This window comes from Mastomys coucha, unplaced genomic scaffold, assembly GCF_008632895.1.
Source record: "Mastomys coucha isolate ucsf_1 unplaced genomic scaffold, UCSF_Mcou_1 pScaffold16, whole genome shotgun sequence".
NCBI lineage: Eukaryota > Metazoa > Chordata > Mammalia > Rodentia > Muridae > Mastomys > Mastomys coucha.
Window position 1 is genome coordinate 39,467,821 of NW_022196898.1, and position 21,910 is coordinate 39,489,730.

At 47.2% G+C, this 21,910-nt stretch overlaps 3 protein-coding genes across 4 annotated transcripts; 2 read left to right on the top strand and 1 right to left on the bottom strand.

Moving 5' to 3' along the window:
- Window positions 1–1,238: 1,238 nt before the first annotated feature.
- Window positions 1,239–6,621, bottom strand: S100a1 (S100 calcium binding protein A1). Its single transcript, XM_031376057.1, has 3 exons — window positions 6,431–6,621; window positions 4,177–4,330; window positions 1,239–1,555 (listed from the first exon to the last, which is right to left on the bottom strand). The coding sequence occupies exons 2-3, from the start codon at window positions 4,315–4,317 to the stop codon at window positions 1,412–1,414; spliced, it is 285 nt and encodes a 94-aa protein (XP_031231917.1). The 5' UTR covers window positions 4,318–4,330; window positions 6,431–6,621; the 3' UTR covers window positions 1,239–1,411.
- Window positions 6,622–7,117: 496 nt separating this feature from the next.
- Window positions 7,118–17,699, top strand: S100a13 (S100 calcium binding protein A13). Its single transcript, XM_031376056.1, has 3 exons — window positions 7,118–7,246; window positions 8,085–8,277; window positions 17,408–17,699. Exons 2-3 carry the CDS (start codon window positions 8,125–8,127, stop codon window positions 17,549–17,551), a joined length of 297 nt encoding a protein of 98 aa, XP_031231916.1. The 5' UTR covers window positions 7,118–7,246; window positions 8,085–8,124; the 3' UTR covers window positions 17,552–17,699.
- A 2,058-nt stretch (window positions 17,700–19,757) lies between these two features.
- S100a14 (S100 calcium binding protein A14) lies at window positions 19,758–21,870 on the top strand. 2 transcript variants are annotated; one of them, XM_031376058.1, is made up of 4 exons: window positions 19,758–19,885; window positions 20,193–20,310; window positions 20,737–20,883; window positions 21,107–21,870. In XM_031376058.1, the coding sequence occupies exons 2-4, from the start codon at window positions 20,281–20,283 to the stop codon at window positions 21,242–21,244; spliced, it is 315 nt and encodes a 104-aa protein (XP_031231918.1). In that variant the 5' UTR covers window positions 19,758–19,885; window positions 20,193–20,280; the 3' UTR covers window positions 21,245–21,870. The 2 variants fall into 2 exon arrangements, with proteins under 2 accessions (XP_031231918.1, XP_031231919.1); XM_031376059.1 differs by having other exon boundaries at window positions 19,785–19,885; window positions 20,176–20,310.
- The last annotated feature ends 40 nt before the right edge of the window (window positions 21,871–21,910 follow it).

A 21,910-nucleotide genomic window follows, 5' to 3' on the forward strand; every position in this document is an offset into this window, starting at 1 on the left:
CCCCCCCCCCCCCAATCCCGAGCTAACGATAAACTGTAAAAAGTCTTTATTAGGACCTTAGACCCTGGCTGATTTGCTCTGGCTCTCTTCTCATCCCTATTTGTAGTGTTTTTTTGTTTCTCTTGGAGGCAAGGTTTCCCTGTGTAGACCAGACTGGCTTCAAACTCACAAGGATCCATCTCCTGCCCCCCATTACCCCTCTCAGTACTGGGATTGAAAACCCACACCGGACTCTTCTACATCCTTTTATAGAGACTGCCGCTAGAAGATGTGGCTAGTTTTAGGGTGGGTCTTTCACCTCAAATAATAACAATAAAGCAAATCTGTACTCCCCACTAATGTATCCCTAGTTCTTACATAATGTCTAGTAATGATGAGACATCAATAAACACTGAATGAAGCTTGGGAAAAAGTTCTTCTGGTGTGTTTGTTTGTTTGTTTGTTTTGGTTTTTTTCGAGACAGGGTTTCTCTGTGTAGCCCTGTCTGTCCTGGAACTCACTCTGCAGACCAGGCTGGCCTCGAAATCCGCCTGCCTCTGCTTTCCAGGTGCTGGGATTAAAGGTGTGTGCCACCCCCGCTCGGCTTTGTTTGTTTGTTTTTTGAGACAGGGTCTCTATAATGTAGTTCTGGCTGTCCTGAAATTCTCTATACAAACTAGGGGCTGGCCTTGAACTCATAGAGATCCGCCTTTGCCTCCCAGGTGTTGAGATTAAATAGCTAGGTATGTGCCACCATTTCTAGCTTTCTTCAGATTTTTTGTTTGTTTGTTTGTTTGTTTTGTTTTTGTTTTTCGAGACAGGGTTTCTCTGTATAGCCCTGGCTGACCTGGAACTCACTCCGTAGACCAGGCTGGCCTTGAACTCAGAAATCCACCTGCCTCTGCCTCCCAAGTACTGGGATCAAAGGTGTGTGCCACCACTGCCCGGCTTTTCTTCAGATTTTTTGATGGCTTGTTTATTTCTGGTTTTGGAGACAAGATCTGGCTATGTAGTATGAGCTGGCTTGGAACACCAAATCTTCCTGCTTCATCCTTCAAGAGCTGGCATTACCAATTACTCCTTCAAGTCCTTAAGAAGCCAATGACACTTGGATTCCAGCTAAAATTTTCAGACCCCTACATTCCTGGGTTTTGAGTGTTCCTTAAATAAGATATAATGTAAACTTGACAGGATAAGGTGTTGGGAGTGAGCACCCCTTACTTCACATATAGCCAGACCCAGAGGACACAGACATTGACAGTTTGTGAGAGAGAAGGCTTTATTAAAACGAGTTGCAGATCTGGACTGCTACTCTTGCGCCCTTGGTGCATGTTGAGACTGGGCAAGGAGGTACAGGTGGGGTGAGGAGCAAGCATGCTAAAGGGAAAGTCTTGACAAGTTGGAGAGGAAGGGCGCCACCCACGAACTGTGCTCAACTGTTCTCCCAGAAGAAGTTGTTACAAGCCACTGTGAGAGCGGCCACCAGCACAACATACTCCTGGAAGTCCACTTCCCCATCTCCGTTTTCATCCAGTTCCTTCATTACCTTGTCCACAGCATCTGCATCCTTCTGGACCTGTAGAAGGAGACAGAAGTGTGTATCACTAAGTTAGAGCCACCGTGGTGGTTGAAAAGGAGGTGGAAATGAGCAAGCGAGAGAGTAATATTTAATTATTATTAAATATTTATATTATTATTAAATATACTATATTTAATAATAATTAGAGTAGAGTCTGCTACAGCCATAAAGACTGGTGAGCTAAGAACTGGTGACCTACAGAGCTAAGCGGAATTATTAGTTACATCAGTTGTCATACATGATTGTCTACGATGTGACAAGGGCTAAGCTTCATACATGATTGTCTACGATGTGACAGGGCTAAGCTTCATACATGATTGTCTACGATGTGACAAGGGCTAAGCTTCATACATGATTGTCTACAATGTGACAAGGCTAAGCTGGGAGCCTTACAGACTTTGTTTCATTTAATTAAGAACACACACAAAATCATTTTAGGGCATAGTGGTGCCTTTAAAACTAGCACTCAGTGGGGACAGAAGCAGGTAGGCATATGTGAGTTCAAGGCCAGCCTGGTCTACATAGCAAGTTCCATGCCAGCTGGGGGTACATAGTGAGACCCTATCTCAAAAATCACCATATGACCCAGGCTGGCCTGGAAACTGAGATCTTTCTGGGTCTGCCTTGTGAATGCCAGCATTACAGGTGTATGCCACCAAGCCTGTCTTTTTTTTTTTTTTTTTTTTAATCTTTTTAACACTAATGCAAATAATGTGGGAGCCATTCCCACTACTTTAAAAGGAAGAAACACATTGACAGTTGGGGTATATACAAAAGTTTTGCAGCAGCAAACCTTAGCAGGGCCACAGCTGAAGCTAAGCTTCTGTAGGTTTGTATGTGATCTCTGACAGCATCTGTCTCCTACTTCTCTGCATCTGTTAGTCAAATGAAGCTACTGGGCATACTTTCTATCCCGCTTCCCTTTCTTCTTTTCATGAGGGGATACCTCCTACAGGTCTTAATTTATCTCCAGTCTTCCAGTGGAAACCTGTGGCTCAAGTGCCACCTCGGGAAAGAAGCCGCATGACTTCAGAGCACTAATCTCCACAATCCTTTGGCTTCCTCTCTCTGCTAAGATTCTGCGTTTGAGTTCATGGTTTTACTTTGTGTGTGTGTGTGTGTTTCTCTGTGTAGCCTGGCTGTCCTGGAACTCACTTTGTAGACCAGACTACCCTTGAACTCAAGAGATCTGTGGGTCTCTGCCTCCAGAGTGCAGAGTAAAGGTGTGCATAGAACCACCACCACCAGTACCAGCACCAGCACCACCAGCACCACCAGCACCACCACCCGTACCACCACCACCACCAGCACCACCACCACCACCACCACCAGCACCAGCAGCACCACTACCACCACCAGCACCAGCACCAGCACTACCACCACCAGCACCACCACCAGCTTCCCGTACTACTTTTTAAAAAAGTTCTCATAGGTGTGGTGATACATGCCTTTAATATATCATTTTGGAGGCAGAGGCAGGTTGATCTTTGTGAGTTTGAGGCTAGCCTGGTCTACATAGTTAGATCTAGGCCAGACTAGTAAGACATTGTCTAAAAAAAAAATGTTTGTTGTGAGTAGTAGATGCCTTTAATCCTAGCACTTGGGAGGCAGGGGCTTGGGAACCTCTGTGAGTTCAAGGCTAACTTGGTCTACTTAGTGAGTTCCAGGATAGCCAGACCACGTCTCAAAAATATTATTTATACTTAGTTATTTGTGTATATATGGGTGGGCCTACACATACTAAGATTCTTTTGTGGAGGAGAGCTTGTGGGGAGTCAGTTCTCTCTTTTGACTATGTGGTTCTAACTCAGGTTCTTATGCTTGGTGGCAAGCACTTTTACCTGCTGAGCCATCTCACAAGTCCAGTTTTGAGTCAGCCTCACTTTGTAGTCCTGAAACTCACTATTTAGTCTAGGATGGCCTCAAACACATGATCATCCTCTTGCCTCAGTCTCCCAAGTATTGGGGTTATAAGTGGGAGCTACCATGCTTAGCTTTGTGGCTTATTTATTTTACAACTTTTTTTTTTTTTTTTGAGACAGGGTCTTACTATATAGACCAGGCTGGCTCAGAATTCTAGAGATCTGATTGCCTCTGCCTCTTGAGTGTCCAGATGCATGCATCTTCATACTGGGCTGGTCTTCTTTCCTCCCTCCCTCCCTTCCTTCTTCTCTCTCCCTCCCTCCTTCCCTCCCTCTCTCTCTCTTTCTCTCTCTTTCTCTCTCTCTCTCTCCCTCCCCCCTCTTTCTTTCTTTCTTTCTTTCTTTCTTTCTTTCTTTCTTTCTTTCTTTCTTCCTTTCTTTCAACAAGGGATCACATAGACCAGGCTACTGACTTTCCTGCCTCTACTTCTGAGTGCTAGGATTGAAGATATATGCTACTATGCTCGGCTCTTCATGACTCCATTCTATGCTGTAGGCAGTGTTACTGATGAATCTGCAGAACTTAGTATTGACAGGTGGCCAGTAAACTAGGACATTTTGACTTTTCCAGAGATGAGTTAAGGGAGCCTGGAAAATCTAGTTAAGACTGGAAGAGGAGGATGGTTGGATTGAACTAGGGGTGAGACAGGGGCACCCATCCCCTTCTTCCACCCTGAACCTCAATCCTCTGCTTACATCCAGAAAGCCGGAGAGTTCGGTTTGCAGCAGGTCTTTCAGTTCCTTCTTGCTCAGCTTATATTTGTCCCCTTCCTTGGCCGAATGGGCATGGAACACGTTGATGAGGGTCTCCATGGCAGTCTCCAGCTCAGAGCCCATTTCAGCAGCACACCTACCCATTTCCACAAAGATGGAAGTGAATTGTAAACCAGGTTCAGGATATCTGGGGTCTGGGTAAAGGAAATCTTCAGATCTGACCCTGGCTTCAAATAGCTCAAAGAGCTACAAGATGAGCCCCACTGTACTTTATCTTTCATTCAGGTTCTGCAATGTAGGAGAAACCCTAGGACACCAAAATCTGGTCCAGTGTTTTGGGTCCCTCCATCATTTCCCGGTCAGAGGGAGTCAGGGATGGGCATGGAGATGAAGCAATAGGAACTAGATTGTTTTCAAAAAACCTGCAAAAGATATCTGCAGTGGCTGGCTCAAGGCTGGAGAGCTGGTGGGGGGGGGGAGGCATGGGTGGACACGGGACCAGGCAGGCTTCGAGCTCTATTTTTACCTTCCAGGCCTGTCACAGTTAAGCTTTGTTGTTGCTGTTAAGTGGGCTAAGATCTCCTCCTCTGCTTACCCCAGGAAGAAGTCTGATATCTTTGGTGAGCTGATGGAGGGGTAGCAGTCAGGGGGTGAGATCCAAGAGTTGTTGGGAGGAGGTGTCTCACTGTTCCCAAGCTTTCCTGTCAGCAAGCGTGGCTCTTCCTCTTAAGACACCACGGATTAAGCCCAGGTCCTTTTGGCTATATCTCCATCTGTTTGTGCTTGGGATTTGTTTATTTATAACAGGGTCACATTCTGCAGCCTATGCTGTCCTCGAACTAGCTCAAGCAGATCCTCAACTTGTGGGCAGTCCTGTCTCCTTGTGCTGAGATTACTGGTCCGAGCCATTATGCCTGACTCTCCCCATCTCTCCTCAGCATGTCATTTTGGCTTCTTTCAGCGTGTGTGTGTGTGTGTGTGTGTGTGTGTGTGTGTGTGTGTGTGTGTGTGTATTAACATGAGTGCCTGTTCTAGTCCCTTTCTCTGCAAAGCCACCCCCTTTCATCAGGTAGGTAGAAGGGATAGGAAATGTCTGAGGCTTTCTTTTCCTTAGAGAGGAGCTCCTGCCTTGGGCCAGCTCTGGTTTGGTAGTTCTGGTGGGAGCAGGATAGGGCTGGTTTGTGTTAGATAAAGGGCTGAATGCATGAGGTCATTTGAGCTCAAGGGCTGGGTGAGAGTGGGAGAATGGAGAGGTCTATTGAGAAGAGGCTACTAAGCTAGGGGGCCTCAATCTTTTGGCTCTGGGAGGGTCATGCCTTCCATAGCCTCGGGGGCAGCTCAGGTGTCTCAGCTCAGGTGTCCACATCCTTCCTCACCACTGAGGATACTGGACAATGGGTCCTGATTAGATGACATCCCAGCTCTTCAATGGAGCCCTTGTGACTGTCACCTGAACTCCAGTCACAAGAAGCAGTTGTTACAGAGATAGTGGGAGAGAGAATTCAAGCCGGGCTGATCAAAGGGATAAGAGGGTGCTCAAGGGAGGAATTTGGGCGGCTCAGTTACCATCCTCATCTATGAGGGGCATCTGGAGGTTGCCTGGAACCCTCCAGCAGCTTAGAGTTTTATGTAGGGGAAGGCCTAGGGTTGGAGCAGTGGGAAACAAAGCTGGGAAAAATTAGAGGAGAGAGAAGTGGGGGGTCAAGGCTGAGAAAGAAGGGATAGAGAGAAGGTTTTGTGAAGGCAAAGATGGGACAGTGCACACAGCCACAGACCCCCTTCTTTATGATATCACATGGCATATGCTCCCTCGCTCTCTGCCTTCCCCGGTTCTGGAGAAGGCAGAGAGCGAGGGTGGAGAGGGGGCAGGAACAGCTTTTCTTACTCTTATCCTAAAGGAGCAGGGCCGCATCCCCTCCCTGCCCACACCTAGAGACTGGCGTCCCTGGCAGGAGACACAGGATTCTGTGTAGGAAGTCCTGGTACTTGGAAGCTGGGTGGTGTCCTCATTCACCACAGGCTCCCAGTTCTCTGACCTTCACTCACCTCCTCTCACTACTTTCCAAACTTCATCTTTCCTAGTTCCCGAACTGCTCTTTCCCTTGACTGGTTCCTCCCAAACCCCTGTGACACCACAGTATCCTTTACCAGGGCCCTTGGGGTCCCTTCTGAAGTTCCCTTTCCTCCAGGCTGGCTAAGCCAGAGACCCATCTTAAGCAGGGTAGGAGATACTCACGGTTGGCCTCGGCCTGACGTCGGAGTAGGTTCTCGACAGATGGGCACGCTGCAAATGTGGCCGGCCCCTGGACCGGTGTGGGGAGACCTGTCTTTAGTCGTCTTTCCCTGCCGACCCTCCTCCCCAACGGCTCCACCCCTTTACAAACGACACCCGAAGGGCTAGGGGCCAGGAGTGGACAGAGGCGCCCTCTGTCTCCCAGGAGGGAACGGGTTGCCCTGTGTTCCTTTCCGTTCTTGCTTGCACCACCTCCCCGAGTCTAGCGGGAAGGAGGTCGTGGGAAGGGTGCTGTGGTGCTGGGTGCTGCGGTGCAGGCTGAGCAGGGAAAGGGGAAAGATTCTGCCCAGGAGTGCTTAGCCTGTGCGTCTCCGAGAGGGGCTTCTGTCTCGGAACTCAGTGAAGAATTTCAATAGGGGTTCCGCTATGGGACCCTTAGTCTGAGGCTCTCCGAGTGCCTTTGGATCTCTAGTTTCTTAGAAGGGGCTTCCCAGTCCTGAATTCCCCAGGTATATTTTGTTTTTGTTTTTAATTTATTTCTTTCAAACAGCAGTAGCAGTCCCTTTAACACAGACTCCCGAGTAGCACTCATAATTGGGAGAGATGAGACCCTATGGTCCCTCCTGACCAGGCTGTGTTCCAGTCGCGTGGCGCTGTGTTGGGATGGCTAGTGACGGCAGGGGCGGTCCTCTCTCCCGAATCAGCGGAGGCGGAAACTTGACACTTCGGACTTGGGAGTGGCTCTCTCCTTGCCTGGTGCTCTTAAACTTCAGCCTCAGGGCTCCAGATCGGTTAGCTGCATCCCGTCTTCTTTCCCTGGTGAGTTACACTTCCTGATTCTGCAGAGAGCCTGGAGACCTTCTTTTCTTTATCCTATCTCCTCCTTCCAAGCGGATTCAGGCAGAGATTCAGGAAGTGACTTTAGGAGAGCAGGCAACGGTCCTCGCAGGAGTATGTGGGTGGGTGGACGGACAGAAATGAGGGGAATGAGTAGGTAATGTTTCTTCACTTCCTGGACCCCCGAGGGTCCTGGTGTCCAGGCCAAACACTTTGCGGGTTGTGGATTTGAGGAGTTTGAAGAGTCCCTTTCTAGGCCCTGTCAACCATGGACAGTACCAGGGAAGGTCAGTGGGTTCTTGTGCTGAGCATACTCCGACCCCCTTAGCCAGCGGTAGGGAGGGTACAGAGCAGAGAAGATGGGTCTGGCCTGATTGAGCCAGCCCTGACCTCAATTGGGCCTTTGCCAACCCTAGGCTTCTCTACTAGGAACAGTAGCCAGTATGTGGGGAGGATGGAGACTCCAGTCTCAATATAAATCAACATTGGAGACAACCAACCTCCTGACCCTCAGACAGGGAGTGACAGAGAGTAAGGGCTGTTAGAATAGAGCCCCTACTAGGGCTGTTAGCACATTCAGAGGACTCCAAAGAAAGACTCTCACAGACAGAGTGGTTGCCACATGGAAGGCTCACCACAGAGGCATCCCTAAGACAGACAGACACTCCAAAAGGACACTCAGATAAAAATGATTTCTGATGTGAACCCAAACTGCAATACTGTGGCCTGTTCTGAACCCTTTCATCTTTCCCACATTGACCCTTTCAGGCAGCCTCGTTCTTGGATCCCTGACTGTCCTGGTCTGTTTCTCCCCTGTCAGGTCAATCTGTGTGGACATTAGCTCCTGCTTTGGCACACTGATGGCAGCAGAGCCCCTGACTGAACTGGAGGCGGCCATTGAGACTGTGGTCACTACTTTCTTCACCTTTGCAGGGCGGGAAGGACGCAAAGGCAGCCTGAGCATCAATGAATTTAAGGAACTGGCCACTCAGCAACTGCCTCATTTGCTCAAGGTTGGTAGAGGTCTCTAGGTCTACGATTTTCTGTGTATGTCAGGTGATGACACTGAACAGGTAATGTGACAGAAAACAATGTGAGTGACCGCAAGTTTAGGTGGTTCTGTGAGGTAGGTGCCTCAGGTAGGTGTGCGTGTCTGTGTGTGTGTGTGTGTGTGTGTGTGTGTGTGTGTGTGTGAGCAAACATGCTGTGCTGATGCAATTGGGAATGGGCTATTGTTGGGCTCTGTGCTTCTGTCAAACAATGCTGTTAAGTCCTACCTATGTCTCTCTGGTCTCATTTTCTCAACATATTACTGGGCTCAGACATGAATTCTCAGAGATTCGCAGACAGTAAAAACTAAAAGGAGGCTTAACAAAAATAAAACTACAAGCCAGGCATGGTGGTGCATGCCTGTATGCCTGTAATCCCAGCACTCAGGAAGTTGAGGCAGAAGGATCAAGATTTGAAGCCAGGTGAGGGAGACCCTTTCTGAACAAATAATACATGAAGGTATAGTGAGCTATACTCTAAGTATACTCAGGCCTCTAAGGGACACCTATGACTACTTTCTACTCCCCATGGTATCCCCTCAATAAGGGAATCATTCCACAGAAGTGTGTGTGGAGGGGTTTAATTTATTGACTCTGAGTCTGCATGCTATTCTAACATGTCTGCTAACAGTTTATTTTACATCTTTAATGAAAATTCACAGGCATGTAAGAGTGTATGAATAGGGCTGGGCATGGTGGCACACACCTTTGGTCCTAGTACCTAGGAGGCAGAGGCAGGCAGATCTGAATTTGAGGACTGCCTGGTATATAAAGCAAGTTCTAGTACAGCCATGGCTATGTGGAGAAACCCTGTGTTGAAAAACAACAACAACAAAAAAGTATGTGAATATGAACTTTTTTGAGGCAGTCTCATGTATCTAAGGGTAGCCTCAAACTCCTGATTCTCCCTTCTGTCTCTGCTTCAGAAGTGCCGAGATTACAGGCATATGCCCCCAGTCCCAACATGAACATGAATTCTCTTTTAAAAAATAGTATATTAAAAAAAAGATGTTTTTAGATTTATTTATTTATATATATGAGTACACTGTAGCTGTCTTCAGACACACCAGAAGAGGGCGTCAAATCCCATTACAGATGATGGTGCTGTAGTTGCTGGGTATTGAACTCAGGACTTCTAGAAGTGCAGAGTCAGTGCTCTTATCTGATGAGCCATCTTTCCAGCCTGGATTAGCTTTTTTTTTTCTTCTTCCCATTTTCACTTTGTGTGTAAGGATGTTTTGCTCACATGTATGACTGTGGGCATTGTGCTCATGGAAGCAGAAGGGAGCATCAGGCCTGGAACTGGAGGGCATTGGGGACATCATCTGGAACTGAAGTTATGAGTGGTTGTGAACTGCCATGTGGGTGCTGGGGATTGAAACCGAGCCCTGCTGGATGTGGTGCTACACTTACATCTTTAAAACTGGCAGAGGCAGGAGGATCTATGAGTTCAAGGACAGCTGGGTCTACAGAATGAGTTCCAGGACATCCAAGACTACAGGAAAACCCTGTCTCAAAAAAAAATACCCTGAAAAATTAAAAAATTAAAATAATGTATGGCTTAAGGTAGGCTTGAAGTCATTGTGGTCTTCTGTTTTGGCCTCCTCAGTGTTAGTCAGGATCCAGACATGAGTGTCTTGGCTTCGCCAGGACCTTTAATCTTGACTACTGCATTTTCATTTCCTCCCATCAATGTCATTTCCTCATGGATCTCCTTGTTCAGTTCATTTTCTTTCTTTCTTTTTCTTTTTTTTTAAAAGTATTTATTTATTTATTTTATGTATATGGGCACACTGTGGCTGCACTGATGGTTGTGAGCCATCATGTGGTTGCTGGGAATGAAGGTTGCTTACTCTAGTTGGCCCTGCTCGCTCTGGCCTAAAGATAGATTTATTATTATATCTAAGTATACTGTAGTTGTCTTCAGATGCACCAGAAGAGGGTATCAGATCTCATTACGGATAGTTATGAGCCACCATGTGGTTGTTGGGATTTGAACTCAGGACCTTCGGAGGAGCAGTCAGTGCTCTTAACCACCGAGCCATCTCTCCAGTCCATTCAGTTCATTTTCTAAGACACATCATTATAGTCATGCTTGCAAATCCCTTGATTCTGTCTTTATATTGTTGTCAGGCAGGACCCCCAGCTGCCTAAGTTTCTGCCTGACCCCACCATCTGTGTCTGCACTTGGAGAGCTGAATCTACCAAGAGGAACATGCACACAGCCAGGTTGACTTGTTTCACTCTTAAATCTATAACCACAAACTCCAAAGGAACCCTTGGCCGTGCTAAGCAACTGTGTTTCCCTGTGAATGGTTAGGTCGTAACTTTTCCTCCCTCAGATTCCAGGACCTCTTTCCACCTCCTCTCTGTCACCGAGAAACTGACTCACTGAGAAAGTAAGCTATCAAGACGGTTTCCTGTGCGAGGCAGTGGTGGCGCAAGCCTTTAACCCCATCACTTTTGGGAGGCAGAGGCAGAGGCAGAGGCAGGCGGATTTCTGAGTTTGAGGCCAGCCTGGTCTACAGAGTGAGTTCTAGGACAGAGCTATACAGAGAAACCCTGTCTTGAATCCCCCCCCCAAAAAAAAGGTTTCCTGTGCTTCCCCCATTCCCAAATCTCCTACCCCGTCAGCATCTGCCTTCCTTCCTGTCCTCACATGATGTGTTCATGCTTCTAAGACCAGCATTCCATCCCTCTCACCTACTTCGAATACTTTCTCCAGCAGGGAGATTCCTTTTCCCTTTGCACCATCATGCTTTCCTTTGGGATCATTTGTATTTGTTTACCGTGTGCTGGAATTCATAACAAAATCAGCTTAGAACTCAGTCACTTGGCTCTTTCTCTTCACCTCCCAGTTCATTTTGAACTTCTTTCCCTCCCTCCCTCCCTTTTCCCTCTCCCTTCCTCCCTTCTTCCCTCCTTCCTTCCCTCCTTCCCTTCTTCCTTCCCTCCCTCCTTCCCTCCCTCCTACCTTCCTTCCTTTCTTCCCTCTCTCCCTCCACTCTCCCTCCTTTCTCCCTTTCTCCCTCTCTCTTATGTATATGAGAACACTGTTTTATTTTTTAAGCTTATTTTATTTAGTTATGAGTGCTCTGCTGCATGTATACCTGCATGACAGAAGAGGGCATCAGATTCCTTCATAGATGGTCATGAGCCACCGTGTGGTGCTGGGCATTGAACTCAGGACCTCTGAAAGAACAGCCAGTGCTTTTAACTGCTGAGCCATCTCTCCAGCCTCAGAACACTTGCATCTCTTGGTTTTTCGAGACAGGGTTTCTCTATGTAGCCCCAGCTGTCCTGGAACTCACTTTGTAGACCAGGTTGGCCTTGAACTCAGAATCTGCCTGCTTCTGCCTCCTAAGTGCTGGGATTAAAGGCATGCGCCATCACTGCCCAGCAATAAGTATACTGTAGCTGTTGAAGACACACCAGAAGAGGTTGTCACCCACTGAGCCATCTCACCACCTTGTATCTCTTAAAGAGCTATCATCCTCTTAGTTCTGCAATAGGCTCACACACTCAAGTCTAGCATGATCTTTTTGGTAGCTTCAATCTTTTTGAGGAAATAGGTTTAGTTTGCCCACCGTAGCCTGTCGTAGGGCACACAGAGATCCTTGTTCTTCTTGTACTGTGTCTCTTAAGGGGCTCATGCTTGACACACTTTTTGCAGAAAGTCATGCAGGTCTTAGAAAGTTCAAGATGTTCCTGGAAGTGCCACCAAGCACAGAAAGCTTTTTCTTATTTATTTTTTTTAAGTATTTGTTATTTTTATTTGATGTGTATGTGTGTTCTACCTGCATGCATGTCTGTGCACCATGTGTGTGTGCTGGTGGGGCTGGAAGAAAGCATCCGATCCCCTGGAATTAGAGTTACAGATTGTTGTTAGCAGCCATGTGGTTGTTGGGGATTGAACCCAGATCCTCTAGAAGAGCAGCTGCTCATCTTAACTGCTGAGCCATCTCTTGTAGCCCTTTTGTTTATTTTTTTTTGAGGCAGAGCCTCTCTGTTTGTCCCAGGCTGGACTTGAACTTGAGATCCTCCTGCCTTTTCTTCCCAGGTGTTAGGATTACAGGTGGACACTGGCACACCTATATCTTTTCTTTTTCTTTTTTCCTCTCTCTCTTTCTCCCCCCCCCTCTCTCTGAAGCAGGGTCTCTCTGTATAGCCCTAGCTGTCCTGGAACTCACTCTGTAGACCAGGCTGGTCTCAAACTCAGAAATCTGCCTGCTTCTGCCTCCCAAGTTCTGGGATTAAAGGTGTACGCCACCACTACTGGGTTAATTTTTTTAAAATGATTTTTTTTTTAAAAAAAGGTTTATTTATTTATTTTATGTGAGTACACTGTTGCTGTCTTCAGACACATCAGAAGAGGGTATCTGGTCTTATTACAGATGGTTATGAGCCACCATGTGGTTGCTGGGAATTGAACTCAGGAACTCTGGAAGAGCAGTCAGTGCTCTTAACCGCTGAGCCATCTCTCCAGCCCTGCTGTCCTGGAATTTAATGAACTATATTCCATCTCCTAGCCCTTTAAAAAATATTGAGACCCTCGCCACCTCTGTTCTTACTGTATATTCTCTCTCTCTCTCTTTTTTTTTCGAGACAGGGTTTCTCTGTGTATCCCTGGCTGTCCTGGAACTCACTCTGTAGACCAGGCTGGCCTCGAACTCAGAAATCCGCCTGCCTCTGCCTCCCAAGTGCTGGGATTAAAGGTGTGCGCCACCACTGCCCGGCCCAAGATGTTTACTTTAAGTAGACAGTGTCAGAACTGGCCTGAAGTCCAGGACACCTGGCTAGTGTCTGGCAGAGAACTGCTTGGTATGAATGCCCACACATAGCTGGTGTCAGGAGGGTTTTGTGTTGAAGCTGGGCTTGGTGGTGCACTCGTGCAATCCCAGCCTTTGAGAGGTGAAGGCAGGAGGGTCAGACTTCAAGATCCTCCTCAGCTATCCAAGTTTAAGACCAACTTAGGGTACATGAGACCCTGCCTCAGGAAACAACCAACCCAGAGAGTGTTCTGTGTTGACACCAGGCGTGGTAGCACATGACTGTAATTCCACATCATTGCAAAAGCAGCTTTCAAAGGGACTAAGAGTTTATTCTGAGCCAATTATGAGTAACCATGGCTAGAAATAGGAATTGGGTTGCCTGGAATAACACATTAGAAGGTGGAAGCAATTAGACAAAACTTTTATTTTGTCTTTCTTTCTCTTCTTCCTATTCCTTCCTATTCTTCTCTTGAACATCCTAGGCTGGCATTGAATTTGCTTCGTGTTCGAGAACAGTCTTGAATCTCCAGTCTTGTGAATACCTCCCGAGTGCTGGGATTGCAGATCTGTGCCATCATACCTAGTTTATGGTATGGTAGACGGAACTCAGGGCTTTGTGCATGCAGGTGAACACTCTGCCAACTGAGCTATCTTCCCAGCCCCATGAAGGTCTTTTGTTTTTGTTAGGGTTTCTCTGTGTAATAGTCTTGGATGTCTTGGACTCACTCTGTAGACCAGGCTGGCCTCAAACTCAGAGATACACCTGCCTCTGTTTCCTGAGTGCTGGGATTAAAGGCGTATGCCACCACACGGAGCTTCCTGTGAAGTTTTCAGTGTCATAGAACAGAGGAAATCAAGGCATTTTCTGATTATATCGGTGGGGGCCTCAGGTTATGCAAGTTTCATGGCTAAGCCAAGTCTGAAGTCTCTGCTGTAGATGCTATGTGATGACTCTCTTAGCTTTAGGTTGGTGCAAGCTAGCAGTTAGTTAATACTTTCCCAAGGTTTTACCTGATATCAAGTCAGATATAGAAAGTGAGTGTTCAATGGCTAAACGACTAAGGGGATACAAAATAGCTCAAGATACTTTTGGCTCCATATCTGTAACATTCTGACTCATCACAATCACAGCATTCTAACCGGTCAGCCCTGTAGAAACCATAACAGATCATCACAATCACGGCATTCTAACCGGTCAGCCCTGTAGAAACCATAACAGATCCTCACAATCATGGCATTCTAACCGGTCAGCCCTGTAGAAACCATAACAGATCCTCACAATCATGGCATTCTAACCGGTCAGCTCTGTAGAAACCATAACAGATCCTCATTCTACAGCATTTTTAGATTCTAGAGATTCTTTAGATTCTATAGCATTTTTGACAGAAGTGTGGCTTCCCCCCACCTTCCCTGGAACTTCATTTGGGAGGAGGAGGAGGAGGAGAAGGAGGCAGGAGGATCTAGAATTCAAGGCTAGCTTGGGCCATATAGTCATGTCTCAAAACAAAATAACAATCAGATAGAACCCAAAGTAATCTGTGCTAGATGTGAAGAGAGAGAAATTTGTTATTTTTCCAATCAATTCCTTAGTTCAGTTTTCTTAGAGGAGGCCTAATTGTGACATCTGTGTGTAATGCTGTTTCTTTTTCTTTTTCTTTCCTGTTTTTCTTCCTTCCTTTTTTTCTAAGTAGTATTTTTCTTCATATTTTCTAATAATTTATAATAAATTTCTGGTTATTATTCTTATAACTAAAAGCTATTAATTTTTTTTTTTGAGACATGGTCTCAATATGCATCCCAGGCAGGCCTCAGATTTGCTAGGCAGCTATGAATGATCTTGACCTGATCCCCCTGCCTCCACTTCCCAAGTGCTGGAATTACAAGCAGGTGCTACTATGCCAAGTTTACCTATAAATAGTTTTGTGTGTATGGTACTAGAGGTTGAAGCTAGAGCTTCAGGCATGTTAAGTAAACTGCCCAAGACTGAGCTATAACCATAGCCTTTAAAAAAAAAAAAAAAAATTTGAAACAGACTCTCATTAAATAGCTCAGGCAGCCCTTGAATTCTGGATTCTCAGCCTTAGTCTCCTAGGTAGCTGAGATTTCTGTCCTGCCCCACCAGGCCTGGCTCATTTCTAATTTTTTTTTTTTTGAGGGCAAGGTGCAGGCAAGGAAGAAAGATACAGAGTAGCAGATAGGAATGGAATCACTGGTTTAGAAAATCTGGGTTCCAGCTGGAGTGATGGCTTAATGGTGAAGAGCATTGGCGGCCCTTCTGGAGGTTCCGTTGCTCCATGATGGCTCATCTCTGTCTGTTCGAGAGGATCCACACTCTCTTTTTGCCTCCAGGCACCAGGCACATACATGTTGCAAAATACCCACAACGTGTAAAATGAGAGGAGAGAGAGAAAGAGAGAGACAGAGACAGAGACAGAGACAGAGACAGAGTCAGAGAGAGAGAGACAGAGACAGACAGAGATAGAGACAGAGACAGACAGAGATAGAGAGAGACAGACAGAGACAGAGACAGACAGAGATAGAGAGAGACAGACAGAGACAGACAGAGACAGACAGAGACAGACAGAGATAGAGAGAGACAGACAGAGAGACAGAGATAGAGATAGATAGATAGATAGATAGAGACCTGGACTCAAATACAGGTTCTGGCTATTCATCTGTGCTTGGCACCAGTATCTGCAGTATCTGAGTTTTCGGAGGTTTAAGTTTCTTATCTGCTAGGCAGACTTGTCACACCTTTCTTATTCGATTAGCGGCTTATTTATTTAACCCACACTTACTGAAGACCTCCTCTGTTTTTTCCTGTCTTTAATGAACAAACTTCAGCTGTGTACTTGACACTGAATGTATGGTGTTGGATAAGATAGACAAGGTCCGTGTGCCACGGAGGCTGTCATCCTAGCAGATCATGAGGATCAAATGAAATAAATAATGTAGTATCACCATGCCTGTAGTCAAGGACCTAAGACTGCTTGCCACTCTTCCCTTCTGCTGGTATTGTAAGTGAGCAATGAGTGTATACTGAGTACAATGAGTGAGCTTATGACGCTGCTAAAAAAACCCTGCTAGGAATTTGCTTTGCAGGGCTTCTATTCCTGCACAAACATCATGTCATCTAGAGATCTGTTTGGCAGATCTTTGCCTTTGTCCAAATGTTGGCTCAAATGTTGAGCATGGGGGCTGGAGAGATGGCTCAGTGAGTATGCACACTGCTCTGGCAAAGGACCCAGGTTCAGTTCTTAGCACTCATGTGGCCGCTTACAACCATCTGTAATTCCTGTCTAGATATTATCTCCTGACATTCTGTGAGCACCAGGCATGTATATGATATACATACATACCACGTGTTGGCAAAATGCCCATACGTATAAAATAAAATGAATACATCTAAAAACTAACACAACCTCTGTCTTAGTCAGGGCTTCTATTCCTGCACAAACATCATGACCAAGAAGCAAGTTGGGGAGGAAAGGGTTTATTCAGCTTACATTTCCACATTGCTGTTCACCACTAAAGGAAGTCAGGACTGGAACTCAAGCAGGTCAGGAAGCAGGAGCTGATGCAGAGGCCATGGAGGGATGTTACTTACTGGCTTGCTTTCCCTGGCTTGCTCAGCTTGCTCTTTTATAGAACCCAAGACTACCAGCCCAGGGGTTGACACCACCCACAATGGGCATGAAAATTCCTTACAGCTGGATCTCATGGAGGCATTTCCTCACCTGAAGCTCCTTTCTCTGTGATAACTCCAGCCTGTGTCAAGTTGACTGAGGAAACCAGCCAGTATAATCCCCTCCACCCAAAAAATCTCCCAGCATTGAGAATCAAGCTCTATTTGACGCATCTTTCAATCTGACATCCACTAGTTGTTCAACAGTGACATTTATGTTGTAATTGTTTATCTGGGCAACAAATCCTTTCATCATGAAGGTAGGCTTGTCGAATCCATTGATTTCATAGCCACGCCACTCTTTGTCAAGAGCACCCTAGAAACCCAGATAACCTGATATTTTTGCTAGTCCCCTGACCTATTGGGTGGTGACTAAATTGAGAAGACATGAAGGTGATGTAAATGAGCAGCAGTGTAGGTAGTGTTTTGTGAAGGAGGAAGGTAGTCTACAATCAGCCGTAGTGTCTGCTTGTGTCCCTTGGATATGGAACCTCCAGGCAGTGCAGACCTGGGGCCATAGCCTTACCCTTCAGACCAGGAGTAGGTATTGGCGTTCTCTGAGGGAAGGCATTGTGCTTCCCTCTCTCCCTGTCCTGAGAGCCCTAGTCTCTAACCTTTGCCTTTTACATCTTCTTAGGACGTGGGCTCTCTAGATGAAAAGATGAAGAGCTTGGACGTGAATCAGGACTCAGAGCTGAAGTTCAGTGAGTACTGGAGACTGATTGGGGAGCTGGCAAAGGAGATCCGGAAGGAGAAGGCCCTGGAGATCCGGAAGAAGTAACGCCTGCTGTTGGGATGGAGGCCAGCAGGGCCTGCTGGGCAGGACCAGCCAAGTAAAGCCTGCTGTTGGGATGGAGGCCAGCAGGGCCTGCTGGGCAGGGACAGGCAGCACCCCACTCCTCCAAATAAAGCTTCCTCCTTGAAACACAGATGCTTGTTTTTATGCGCCATCCTGATTTCTTTTCTTGAGTCTGGGAGATGGGAAAGCTATGTCTTTGCCTGAGATGAAAATTACGGGTACTTTGAAGACAAGGAATTGTGGTTCATCTTCAAATATCCTACAGCATCTAGAACTATGTGATTTATTTTTATTTTTATTTTTATTTTTTTGTCCCTCTGTTGCTGAGGACAGAACTCAGGTCCTTGAGCATGACATAGCAACTGATCTTGCACTAAGTAGGTGCTCAATAAATATATAGTTGATGAGTGAAAAAGGTACACAGATTTGAGGCAGGCATGGCAGCTTTGGGGACTCACCTCCACATCTCCAGTTTCCTGTGTCCCCCATATAACTCCTAGAGCTTGTTCTTTGGCTGGTAATGGTAATACTGAACATTGCTAATTTTATCTGTAGTACCCTAGTTAACTGTCACAGCTGTTAAGGCTAATTGAATTAATTTTTGCAGTGTTGAGGATTAGACTAAGACCTTGCACATGTTAGGCAGTTAGGAGGAGCCACACCCCCTAGTCCTCTCTTAGCTTTTTTTTGTATTTTTTTTTTTTTTAAGATAAGAGTCTTGGTACTCCAGGGCTATACAGAGAAACTCTGTCTTGAAAAAGAACCAAAAAAATTTTTTTTTTGCTACCTTCAGCAATCCTCCTGCATCAACTTCCCAGGTGCTGGGATTACAGGTGCATTACTCCTTCTGGCTCTGAGGAAACATTTTTGGGGAGGTTAGGTTACAAAGATAAGAATGGCTAGAACTGGCCTGGAGAAGTATTGATCAGATATGACAGGGAGAAGGAGCTGTGGTAGTATAGAGCACTTAGGGACAGAGTTGTTCCTACCCAGCCTTCTCTGACTCGAGGGACAAGTGTTTTGTATAACTCACCACTAGAGAGAGTAGGGGTGTGGCAGTGATGTAAGCCTTGGGTTGTCACTGTTGTAACTGTGGATGTCCACTTGGGGCAGCTAGTCAACCAGGGAAAAATTAGCAGAGACAAATTCCCCATCCAGAGGCAGGAAAGAGGCCCCAGAGGGACCCCAGAGGGGGGTCCCTGGGCTCTCTAAGGGGATGTTGGCAGAGACATTTCTGATTTCTTGACCTCTCAGATGGTGAGACTCTTGTAGGGTCTCTGGACTGAAGTCTTTCAAATGAGACATGTAGACGAATCCCTGATTGAGACCAGAAATACAGGGGCCCTCCAGCATGTGACACAGGAAGACTGCCTGGACAATTCTCTGATTTCAAAGAAAGTAAGGGAATTTTGACGCTAGGCCCACTGACTCTTCTGCCCTTCCACCTGTCTCTGCTTCCCGGTGGCTTTAGGTCCTATATCCTGGGCAGGTAGGAAAGCTAGTCGGGTTGGTCACAGTCCCAGGAAGTACAGTTCAGGCTCCCCCTGGGGTGCCTGGGCAGTAGCTTGGAGGGCTGGTATTGAGATGCCGTTCAGGTAGAGGGTAGGACTTTGAAGGAGGGAGGAGGTAGCAGTGTAACCAGTTTGGAGAGGTTGTTACCTGCCAGGTAACTTCTTTGAGCCTTGCACATGTGTACCTTGGGCTGCTGCAGGGTGCTGGCAGGACTTCAGGTGAAGGCTCGGTGTGATTCCCAGTACCAGGGCACACTCCTCCGGCCTCTCCTTTCAACCTCTCATCTCTAGGCTGTCAGGACTGAGAGAGGCTTGGTTCTAGGTTTCAGCAGGTCAGAGTGTTCCTAGCCAAATTTGCTCTAGTTGGGAGGGAGAAGAGAAGAGAAATGTCAAAGCATAGAGATCCATGGGCCTCTTTTAAACTTAGATCAGCCCTTGTTTCTCTTTTGTAGACTCCCCCTGCCTCAAAGCTGCTTTAGGTTCTTACTCTCCTAGCTAAGATCCCCTCTGCACCCCCTAGCTTTCCTTTCTCCTCTTCCCATGACTCTGTAAGGTGATCTTGTGCCAGGGGCATCCCATGCCCAGCCCTCCACGGCTTCCTCCTCATGATAGGGGTGGGGACTGACTCTAGAACTGTAGAGGGTGGGGCTCATAAAGCTGGCTCCCAGCCCAGGAGGCTGCAATAGCTGGGGTGGCTGAGGGATAAGGCCCTGGCCCTGCCTCCTGCCTCTCCTCCCTTCCCCCAGGTATAAGAACTGAGCTCAGGTGAGCTGGCTCCTCCATCCTGTCTCCCAGCTGCCAGCAGGTAAGAAAGCTTAGCACCTTCAACCTAGATGGGCTGTCCTTCTTTAGGGAGCACCCCATGCCTCTCTTGCCCAAGTCTTACAGAGGTGGCTGGAGGAGGTGGGAAAGAATGAAGCTGAAGGGGATTCCCTTGAGTTGAGTGAGTTGGCTTGGGGGCTGTGGCCTTACTCCTGGAGTTTTGGCTAGGACTGGATCAATATGGAGTACACTCCAATCCCTTAGGTGAAGGCATATGTTGGGTGGAGCCAAACGTGGTCATGAAAAAGAAAATGAGTTTTCTTCTTACCTTAGACCTCCCCCTCCTCTAGGTAGATCATGATCCATCAGTTCCTGTGGGGCAGGCTATAGGACAGACGACAAAACTCAACTCACAGAAGGACCAGTGTACCAGGAACGATGGGACAGTGTCGGTCAGCCAATGCTGAGGTGGGCCCCTTCATCTGGCCTGGCTTTTTGTTCTTACAGTCTCCTCTTCTGTTATGAGGGTTGGTGCCCCCACCCTGAATTCTGATCTTTTCCTAGGCCTTGGCCTGTAGATATTGCCAGCAAGCCTCAAATCCCCTCCCTTGTGCCTACACAGGGTGATGCAAATGAATTTCTTCTGGAAATAGGATGTCTGGGCACATGCTAGAGCCTGCCCTGCCTGAGGTCGGGGGTGTAGGACTTGCCTAATCAGTGGCTTAGGGCAGAGGCCACTGTGCCTCTGTGCTAGAGGAGAGGGGGTGGGCAGGATTCTGGCCTCTATAGAGTGTCTCCTGGCCACTTTCTACCCTGCTGATTCTCCAGGCTCCTGGGAAGGGTTTTGTAGGGTGGGTGGGCCCTCCTGATGTGGGTTGTATCTCTTATTTTCAGGATGCCCAAGAATTCAGTGATGTAGAGAGGGCCATCGAGACCCTCATCAAGAACTTCCATAACTACTCTGTGGAGGGTAAAAAGGAAACACTGACCCCCGCTGAACTTCGAGACCTGGTTACCCAGCAGCTGCCACACCTCATGCCGGTACTGAGGGGTGGACCCTCCCCAGCCCCCCATCCATACCCGTGACTTCCCAAGCTAGTGCTCTAGGATTCCACTTCGCTGGCATTAGGAGCCCCCCTACCTTCCTTTCCCCCTTTGTGGACACCTGGTAGGCTCCTGTCCTACTACTTGCCCCTGGCCAGGGTGGGGCAGGAAGATCTGGAAGTGCTGCCTTGTTGAGTTTTGATGTCTTTCCTGTCCTCAGAGCAACTGTGGGCTAGAAGAGAAAATTGCCAACCTGGGCAACTGTAATGACTCGAAACTGGAGTTTGGAAGCTTCTGGGAGTTGATTGGAGAAGCAGCCAAGAGTGTGAAGATGGAGAGGCCTGTTGCTCGGAGCTGAGGACTTCCACTTGGAACTTGTTGGGGGGTGTTGGGGGTAGGGGATTTTAGAGGCACTGGAAATAAAGCTCTCAACCCCCACCACCCTCTTCCCCAGCATGCACCTCTCCTCTGCAATGTTCAGGTTCAGGACAGGCTGGCTTCCCTGGGGGCTCTGTGGAGCTCCTGGGTCCAGAAGTCCTCATCTCAAAGGGAGCTCAGGGGGTGGGTTGGGGCTGAAGAGGATATGCAGGGATCCTGGAAGGGTAAGGGCCAAGCAATTTGGTAGTAGGGGAAGGGCAGAAAGGAACTGGGCTATGGGAAGTGATCAAAGAGTGGGGCTGGGAATCTGGCTGCATATTTGGTCCTGAAAAGGGTGTCTGAGAATCTACCCCCTTCTAATCTTGTCCAACCTAAACTGTAGTTGTCTGCCCTGTGCTATCCTTGCTGATTGCCTCTCTGCCCCATCCTCCTTCCAGTGTCTGTCCCTGTGTAGGGGCAGGGGAAATAGGAGCAGAGTTGCAAAAGAGGCTGAGGAGGGCGTGACTTCATGACTTCGGGGTGAGAGGACCAGCTAGATGCTTGGGCATTTATGTATGGTAGTTATTTTATATCATTTGATTAATAAAAATATTGGAAAATGTAAAATGCATTGTCTTGACTCTTTTTTTAAAAAAAATATTATTTA